This window comes from Zeus faber (assembly GCF_960531495.2).
Source record: "Zeus faber genome assembly, chromosome: 20".
Classification (NCBI taxonomy): Eukaryota; Metazoa; Chordata; class Actinopteri; order Zeiformes; family Zeidae; genus Zeus; species Zeus faber.
Window position 1 is genome coordinate 17,022,714 of NC_137207.1, and position 10,193 is coordinate 17,032,906.

At 43.0% G+C, this 10,193-nt stretch overlaps 1 protein-coding gene across 1 annotated transcript in view; it reads left to right on the plus strand.

Moving 5' to 3' along the window:
* Window positions 1-690: 690 nt before the first annotated feature.
* Window positions 691-10,193, plus strand: part of LOC307245592 (neurotrypsin-like) — a gene marked incomplete at both ends in the record, with an annotated part of 28,182 nt that continues 18,679 nt past the window's right edge. The window contains 2 exons of the mRNA XM_080021236.1: window positions 691-1,151; window positions 1,291-1,349. Coding sequence (XP_079877362.1) covers window positions 691-1,151; window positions 1,291-1,349 — 520 coding nt within the window. The remainder of the gene's footprint in view (window positions 1,152-1,290; window positions 1,350-10,193) is intronic.

The window sequence follows — 10,193 nt, forward strand, 5'->3', positions numbered from 1 at the left end:
ATCACTCCTTCAATCAATCCATCCATCTGTCCATCTATCCATCAATCCATCTGTTCATCCATCCTGTGTTTAACTGTGACATGTTCTTTCACCTCCAACTCAGGTTTTCCCAGGCGAGAACCTGACAGACCACCACGCACCAACCTCTTGTGAGCTTTTTTAACTCCCCACACGTGTGCTGGCTCTGTGGCAGTGAGTTGGAGCTGGACTCCCCCACACGTGCTGGCTCTGTGGCAGTGTGTTGGAGCTGGACTCCCCACACGTGCTGGCTCTGTGGCAGTGTGTTGGAGCTGGACTCCCCCACACGTGCTGGCTCTGTGGCAGTGTGTTGGAGCTGGACTCCTCCACACATGTGCTGTCTCTGTGGCAGTGTGTTGGAGCTGGACTCCCCCACACGTGCTGGCTCTGTGGCAGTGTGTTGGAGCTGGACTCCCCCACACATGTGCTGTCTCTGTGGCAGTGTGTTGGAGCTGGACTCCCCCACACGTGCTGGCTCTGTGGCAGTGTGTTTCATGTGCTGTCTCTGTGGCAGTGTGTTGGAGCTGGACTCCCCCACACATGCTGGCTCTGTGGCAGTGTGTTGGAGCTGGACTCCCCCACACATGGTGGCTCTGTGGCAGTGTGTTGGAGCTGGACTCCCCCACACGTAGTGGCTCTGTGGCAGTGTGTTGGAGCTGGACTCCTCCACACATGCTGGCTCTGTGGCAGTGTGTTGGAGCTGGACTCCCCCACACGTGGTGGCTCTGTGGCAGTGTGTTGGAGCTGGACTCCCCCACACGTAGTGGCTCTGTGGCAGTGTGTTGGAGCTGGACTCCTCCACACGTGCTGGCTCTGTGGCAGTGTGTTGGAGCTGGACTCCCCCACACGTGGTGGCTCTGTGGCAGTGTGTTGGAGCTGGACTCCCCCACACGTAGTGGCTCTGTGGCAGTGTGTTGGAGCTGGACTCCCCCACACGTAGTGGCTCTGTGGCAGTGTGTTGGAGCTGGACTCCTCCACACGTGCTGGCTCTGTGGCAGTGTGTTGGAGCTGGACTCCTCCACACACGTGCTGGCTCTGTGGCAGTGTGTTGGAGCTGGACTCCCCCACAAGTGCTGGCTCTGTGGCAGTGTGTTGGAGCTGGACTCCTCCACACACGTGCTGGCTATGTGGCAGTGTGTTGGAGCTGGACTCCTCCACACACGTGCTGGCTCTGTGGCAGTGTGTTGGAGCTGGACTCCTCCACACATGTGCTGGCTCTGTGGCAGTGTGTTGGAGCTGGACTCCTCCACACACGTGCTGGCTCTGTGGCAGTGTGTTGGAGCTGGACTCCTCCACACATGTGCTGGCTCTGTGGCAGTGTGAGACGGCAAGTCAGCGCTCTCTCTGCGGGGGGGGGGGGGGGGGGGGGGACAAGCCTTTCCACAATAATAAAGTGGTTGTGATCCTTGTTGCTGAACACTGCCGTCGCCCCGGTTTGCGCCTCGCCCCCTGGCAGCAGTGTTAACAATAAGTGCTTCCTCTCTCTCTTTCTTTCTTTCCTTCCTCCCCCCCCCTCTCTCTCTCCCCCTCTCCCTCTCGCTCTCTTTGTCCGCCTGTGTGATGATTAAAAGTGTTTTGCAGATTTGAACGAGGGTCCCAATCACATTTTACTCCGCGGCGGCCGAGTCATCTTCCAGACGTACAAGTGCGGGGTGTGCTGCTGTGACAGCCAAGTGGAAGGAAATCAGATAAAGAGACGCAGGAAATTGGAAATGTAACATGAGAGAGAGAGAGAGAGAGATAGAGAGAGAGAGAGAGAGATAGAGATAGAGGGATGGAGGGATGTAGAGAGAGATGGAGGAGGCTGATTACTAATGTGCTCTTGGGCCCTCGTCCCCGCCAAGATGCATTTGGTGTTTATGTGGATGCCTCTCTCTCCATCTCTCTTTCTCTTTCTCTCCCTTTCCATCCCTCTCTCTCTCTCTCTCTCTCTCTCACTCACTCTATCTATCCATCCTGGCTCTTTCTCTCTCTATCAATCATCTCTCTTTCTCTTTCTCTATCTATCCATCATGGCTCTCTCTCTCTCTCTCTCTCTCTCTCTCTGAACTCTCTTTCTCTTTCTCCCTCTATCATCCTTCTTTTGCTCTCTCTCTCTCTCTCTCTCTCTGAACTCTCTCTCTGTCTATCCATCCCAGCTCTTTCTCTCTCTATCTCTCCATCCCTTTTTCTCTCTTACTTTCTATCTATCCATCATTCTCTCCCTCTCTCTGTCCATCCCTCTTCCTCTTTCTCTTCCTATCCATCCCTCTCTCTCTCTCTCTCTCTCTCTCTCTATCGAACCATCCTGTTTTTTTCTCCCTCTATTTATCGTCATCCCCCTTTCTCTCTCTCTCTATCAACTCTCTTTCTCTTTCTCCCTCTATCCATCCTTCTTTTGCTCTCTATCTCTCTCTCACTCTCTCTTTATCTATACATCCCGGCTCTTTCTCTCTCTATCTCTCTATCATCGCCTTTTCTCTCTTACTTTCTATCTATCCATCCTTCTCTCTCTCTCTCTCTCACTCTCTCTCTCTCTCTCTCTCTATCATCCCTCTTTCTCTTTCTTCCCCCCCCCCCCTATCGAAGCATCCCGGTTCTTTCTCTCTCTATTCATCATCATCCCTCTTTCTCTCTCTCTATCGTCTCTCTCTCTATCTATCCATCCTTCTTTTTATCTATCTATCTATCGATCTATCTATCTATCTATCTATCTATCTATCTATCTATCTATCTATCTATCTATCTATCTATCTATCTATCTATCTATCTATCTATCGATCTATCTATCTATCTATCTATCTATCTATCTATCTATCTATCTATCTATCTATCTATCTATCTATCATCTATCTATCTATCTATCCCACTCTCTCTCTATCACCCCTCTATCTCTCGCTATCTATCCACCCATTCTCTCTCTCTGTCATCCCTCTTTCTCTCTCTCTCTCTCTCTCTCTCTCTCTCTCTCTCTGTCATGCCAGGTCAAGTCATGATATTATTATGAGATGGCGGTGACACCAGAATGAGTCGTTAAAAGGTGGATTTGTAGCTCTTCGCTGATCCGTTTCCATACCAACTCCTCCAGCATTTGGCAGTAACTGGGTGGGATTTGGGTAAAGCTCACACACACACACACACACACACACACACACACACACACACACACACACACACACACACACACACTAAGACACACAACCAAACAAGCAAGTGTTCAATATCTGTGTAAACGCCAAATTAATTTATTCATACTAAACACTGTGTGTGTGTGTGTGTATGTGTGTGTGTGTGTGTGTGTGTGTGTGTGTGTGTGTGTGTGTGTGTGTGTGTGTGTGTGTGTGTGTGTGTGTGTGTGTGTGTGTAGTCATTGTTTGCAGATAATCTTCAAAGCTCTTCATTTGCTTTCCTCCATATTTTTAAGAACTCATCCAGCGTTTGGAACATTTCAAATTAATTCCCATAATTCCCACGATTTCTCCTCAACTTTATGATCCGCACTTAATGTTTTCCTTTGTTTGTTGGTTTGTTGATGTCGCTTCCTGTTGTTCTTCGGTGGAGGATGGAGCAACACACTTGACAGCCAGACACGTCGCCGACAACCCCCCGCTGTTGCCATGACAACCAGGCATTTGCCGAATGCAGGCAAGAAGAAGAAAAAGTGCCCACTCTCCATCCCATGTCAAGGCCACGTCAAACAGGCCTGTAACTGCACCCTGACACTGGGGAGCAGAGTCTGTACAGAGAGAGAGAGAGGGAGAGAGAGAGGGATGATAGAGAGAGAGAGAGAGAGAGATGATAGAGTGAAAGAGAGAGTGATGACAGAGTGAGAGAGAGAGGGGGAGGGATGATAGAGAGAGAGGGGGGTTGATAAAGAGAGAGGGGGATGATGGATAGAGAGAGAGGGATGATAGAGAGAGAGGGGGGGTGTTGATAGAGAGGGCGGTTTATAAAGAGAGTGTGGGATGATGGATAGAGAGAGAGAGAGAGAGAGGGATGACAAACAGAGAGAGGGGGTGATGGATAGAGGGAGAGAAAGTGAGAGATGGGCGATAGAGAGGGAGGGAGAGAGAGAGAGAGAGTGAGAGGGATGATTGATAGAGAGGGCAGTGATGGATAGAGTGAGAGGGGATGATAGAGAGCGAGAGGAAGAGGGAGAAAGATAGAGAGAGAGGGATGATAGAGAGAGGGGGATGATAGAGAGAGAGGGATGATAGAGTGAGAGAGAGAGGGGGATGATAGAGAGAGAGAGAGAGTGAGAGAGAGAGAGAGGGATGATAGCGTGAGAGAGTGAGTGATGATAGAGTGAGAGTGGGGGATGATAGAGTGAGAGTGGGGGATGATAGAGAAAGAGAGAGAGAGAGAGGGATGATAGAGTGAAAGAGAGAGGGCGTGATAGAGTGAGGGGGTGGGAGAGAGAGAGAGGAATGATGATAGCGTGAGAGAGAGGGGGATGATAGAGAGAGAGAGAGAGAGAGAGAGAGAGAGGGATGATAGCGTGAGAGAGAGTGATGATAGAGTGAGAGTGGGGGATGATAGAGAAAGAGAGAGAGAGGGGGATGATAGAGTGAAAGAGAGAGGGGTGATAGAGTGAGGGGGTGGTAGAGAGAGAGAGAGGAATGATAGAGAGATGGAGGGATAATAGGGGGTGAGAGAGAGAGAGAGGGATGATCGAGTGAGAGAGGGGGGTTATAGAGAGAGAGAGGGGATGATAGAGTGAGAGAGAGAGTGATGATAGAGTGAGAGTGGGGGATGATAGAGTGAGAGAGAGAGTGATGATAGAGTGAGAGTGGGGGATGATAGAGTGAGAGAGAGAGTGATGATAGAGTGAGAGTGGGGGATGATAGAGTGAGAGGGAGAGAGAGAGAGGGGGGGGGGAAACGGAGGATTAGGATGTAGAGATAAGACACTGAGCCACTTCAAAGGCAGCGGAGGAAGAGACAAAAAAACAGAAAACAATGAGACCTCCTTTTCTTTCGTTTCACCAATAATCCCTCCGCGCGCGCGCGCCCTCACCCGCCCGCGCACGCGCCCTCCCCAGGGCATTGTGGGTAAAACAAAGTTGTGTGCGGGAGCGGAGCGGTTGAGCTCAGTCTGCCTCGCGCGGCTCCGGGGCGCCGGGGGCCCGGGCACCGAGCGGGCGCGGCACGCGGGCCCCGTGGACACGCTGCGAACCGGATGATTGTTTTTGTAATTGCGGCTGTAAATGTTTGAACGAACGGTGCAGTGGCTAACGACACGATAAACACGACGTGACCGACAGCGGCGCCCAGCCGCTGTCGGTCGGCGGGGGCCAAGCGTCTGTAAGCTATCTCTACTTTATTGTTTTCACTTTCCAAGACTGTTTCGCTCTCGTCGCCGTCGTCGCCGTCGTCGTACATACCACCTGCTTTATTTTTCAAATGAAGCTGCACCTACTAAATAGGCAGAGTACGCCGCACTTTATGTCGTGTTATAGGACGTGTTGTGTTACGCACTTTGGGTTCCAACCCTTTGAGTACAGTGAAGGGCGGGTACATACAGTATCAGTACATACTAATAACATATCAGTGAATACCTATAAATACAGTAAAGGGCAGGTACATACAGTATCAGTACATACTAATAACATATCAGTGAATACCTATAAATACAGTAAAGGGTGGGTACATACAGTATCAGTACATACTAATAACATATCAGTGAATACCTAGAAATGCAGTAAAGGGCAGGTACATACAGTATCAGTACATACTAATAACATATCAGTGAATACCTATAAATACAGTAAAGGGCAGGTACATACAGTATCAGTACATACTAATAACATATCAGTGAATACCTAGAAATGCAGTAAAGGGCAGGTACATACAGTATCAGTACATACTAATAACATATCAGTGAATACCTATAAATGCAGTAAAGGGCAGGTACATACAGTATCAGTACATACTAATAACATATCAGTGAATACCTATAAATACAGTAAAGGGCAGGTACATACAGTATCAGTACATACTAATAACATATCAGTGAATACCTATAAATACAGTGAAGGGCGGGTACATACAGTATCAGTACATACTAATAACATATCAGTGAATACCTATAAATACAGTAAAGGGCAGGTACATACAGTATCAGTACATACTAATAACATATCAGTGAATACCTATAAATACAGTAAAGGGCGGGTACATACAGTATCAGTACATACTAATAACATATCAGTGAATACCTAGAAATGCAGTAAAGGGCGGGTACATACAGTATCAGTACATACTAATAACATATCAGTGAATACCTAGAAATGCAGTAAAGGGCGGGTACATACAGTATCAGTACATACTAATAACATATCAGTGAATACCTAGAAATGCAGTAAAGGGCGGGTACATACAGTATCAGTACATACTAATAACATATCAGTGAATACCTAGAAATGCAGTAAAGGGCGGGTACATACAGTATCAGTACATACTAATAACATATCAGTGAATACCTATAAATACAGTAAAGGGCAGGTACATACAGTATCAGTACATACTAATAACATATCAGTGAATACCTATAAATACAGTAAAGGGCAGGTACATACAGTATCAGTACATACTAATAACATATCAGTGAATACCTATAAATACAGTGAAGGGCGGGTACATACAGTATCAGTACATACTAATAACATATCAGTGAATACCTAGAAATGCAGTAAAGGGCAGGTACATACAGTATCAGTACATACTAATAACATATCAGTGAATACCTAGAAATGCAGTAAAGGGCAGGTACATACAGTATCAGTACATACTAATAACATATCAGTGAATACCTATAAATGCAGTAAAGGGCAGGTACATACAGTATCAGTACATACTAATAACATATCAGTGAATACCTATAAATACAGTAAAGGGCAGGTACATACAGTATCAGTACATACTAATAACATATCAGTGAATACCTATAAATACAGTGAAGGGCGGGTACATACAGTATCAGTACATACTAATAACATATCAGTGAATACCTATAAATACAGTAAAGGGCAGGTACATACAGTATCAGTACATACTAATAACATATCAGTGAATACCTATAAATACAGTAAAGGGCGGGTACATACAGTATCAGTACATACTAATAACATATCAGTGAATACCTAGAAATGCAGTAAAGGGCGGGTACATACAGTATCAGTACATACTAATAACATATCAGTGAATACCTAGAAATGCAGTAAAGGGCGGGTACATACAGTATCAGTACATACTAATAACATATCAGTGAATACCTAGAAATGCAGTAAAGGGCGGGTACATACAGTATCAGTACATCCTAATAACATATCAGTGAATACCTAGAAATGCAGTAAAGGGCGGGTACATACAGTATCAGTACATACTAATAACATATCAGTGAATACCTATAAATACAGTAAAGGGCAGGTACATACAGTATCAGTACATACTAATAACATATCAGTGAATACCTATAAATACAGTAAAGGGCAGGTACATACAGTATCAGTACATACTAATAACATATCAGTGAATACCTATAAATACAGTGAAGGGCGGGTACATACAGTATCAGTACATACTAATAACATATCAGTGAATACCTAGAAATGCAGTAAAGGGCAGGTACATACAGTATCAGTGCATACTAATAACATATCAGTAAATACCTATAAGTGCAGTGAAGCACAGGTACATACAGTATCAGTACATACTAATAACATATCAGTGAATACCTATAAATACAGTAAAGGGCAGGTACATACAGTATCAGTACATACGAATAACATATCAGTAAATACCTAGAAGTACAGTGAAGGGCAGGTACATACAGTATCAGTACATACTAATAACATATCAGTAAATACCTAGAAGTACAGTGAAGGGCAGGTACATACCATATCAGTACATACTAATAATATATCAGTAAATACTTTTGAGTACAGTGAAGGACAGGTACATACAGTATCTGTACATACTAATAACATATCACCAGTAAATACCTATAAGTACAGTGAATGGCAAATACATACAGTATCAGTACATACTAATAACATATCAGTAAATACCTATAAGTACAGTGAAGGGCAGGTACCAACAGTATCAGTACATACTAATAACATAATATCAGTAAATACATTTATTGAAGTAGAAATGTCAATGTGGTGCTTCCACTTTTATCAGTGGTATCTGACTGAAAGGTGTGAGTACTTATTACTACACTGCTCTGTCACAACAACATTCAGATAAATAAGTAATAAAAACACTGGATTCCTGGCCTGGGTGGCCTCAGGTTTTCCAGTCAAAAATAAAAACATATATATATATGTATATATATATATACACAGTATATACGTGTTTGTGTGTGTGTGTGTGTGTGTGTGTGTGTGTGTGTGTGTGTGTGTGTATTGATGTATAGATGTATGTACATATTATTTTTTTTATTTATTCATATATATATATACAGTATATACTGTATAAATACAGGTACTCCTCACTTAACTGAGTTATATAGTATATAGTATATAGCATATATAGTATATATAGTGGTTATAGTATATATAGTATATATAGTGTATATAGTGTAAACAGTATATATAGTGTATATAGTGTATATAGTATATGTAGTGTATATGGTATACCTAGTATATAAACAGTTTTGCGTGATGATGCTATATTTTGACATTTTTCGACATATTATGGTATATTGATTTTTGGAATTTTTTCAGTGTAACATTTTTTGACATTTTTCGACATATTATAGTATATATCATTTTTGGATATTTTTTGCCGTTCTGTTTTGAAATTTTGGACATCGTATAGTATGTCGTTTTTGGATGTTTTTCAGCGCAGTATATTTAAACGTTTTTTGACATAGTATAGTATATTGATTTTTGGAACTTTTTCAGTTTAATATATTTTGACATTTTTCGACATAGAAGTTTCGACATATAGTTTCTGAATTTTTTTTGGACGTACAATATTTTGACATTTTCGAAACAGTATGAATGGTTTGTCATTTTCAGAAGTTTTTCAGTGTAGTATATTCTGACATTTTTTTAAAGAGTATAGTATGTTGTTTGTTGTTGTTTTTCCGCCGTTCTATGTTTTGACATTTTGGACATAGTATGTCGTTTTCAGAAGTATTTCAGTGTTGTATATTTTGACATTTTTCACCATAGTGTATAGTATGTCGTTTTCGGACGTTTTTCGGTGTAGTATATTTTGACGTTTTTTGACATAGTATGTATGTCGTTTTCAGAAGTTTTTCAGTGTAGCGTATTGTGGCATTTTTTTGACACAGTATTTAATTTTTGGAAGTTTTTCAGTGTATTATATTTTGACATTTTTCCATATAGTATGGTATGTCGTTTTTTGGAGGTTTTTCAGTGTAGTATATTTTGACATTTTTCGACAGAGTATGTCGTGGTATGCCGTTTTTGGATTTTTCCGACGTACTATATGCTTGACGCCGAGGTATTGTACGCAGCGATTGTACCCTGAACCATGTGTGATTTATCTATCTATCTATCAATCTATCTATCTATCTATCTATCTATCGATCTATCGATCTATTGATCTATCTATCTATCTATCTATCTATCTATCTATCTATCTATCTATCTATCTATCTATCTATCTATCTATCTATCTATCTATCTATCTATCTATCTATCTATCTATCTATCTATCTATCACCATATCTGTTCACAGTACAGACAAAACTGTACTAGTGAGGTATACTACACATGTTGTCAGCGTCAGACAGACTGTGTGTGTGCGCGCCCTTCCCAGATATAGATTGATCCTTACGGATGGCGCTGACCACTCTGCTGACGTGACGCTGCTGCCGCTGGCCCCAAAACCTGCTGACCAGAGAGAAGGCCTCCTGTCGGTGTTTCATCACGGCTCCACTCTCAATCCACGGTACACAGGCTAACCAGCGGGTGGAGGAAGTACTTGGCATTTCCACTTTGGTCAAAAGTTTATAAGTACCTGCCCCTGAATGTGCCTCGAGTGTTAAAAGTGAAAGGACTTTCCAGTGCCCTGATATGGCAGTCTATAACACGACCTAAAGCTCACTCGTGCATATCCTGATCACAAATGTACAAAAAAAACCCAAAAGCATAGGTGGTGTCATAGTAATTCAATTTGCGACAACATTCAAATATAAATATGAATGCTGATTTGTTACAT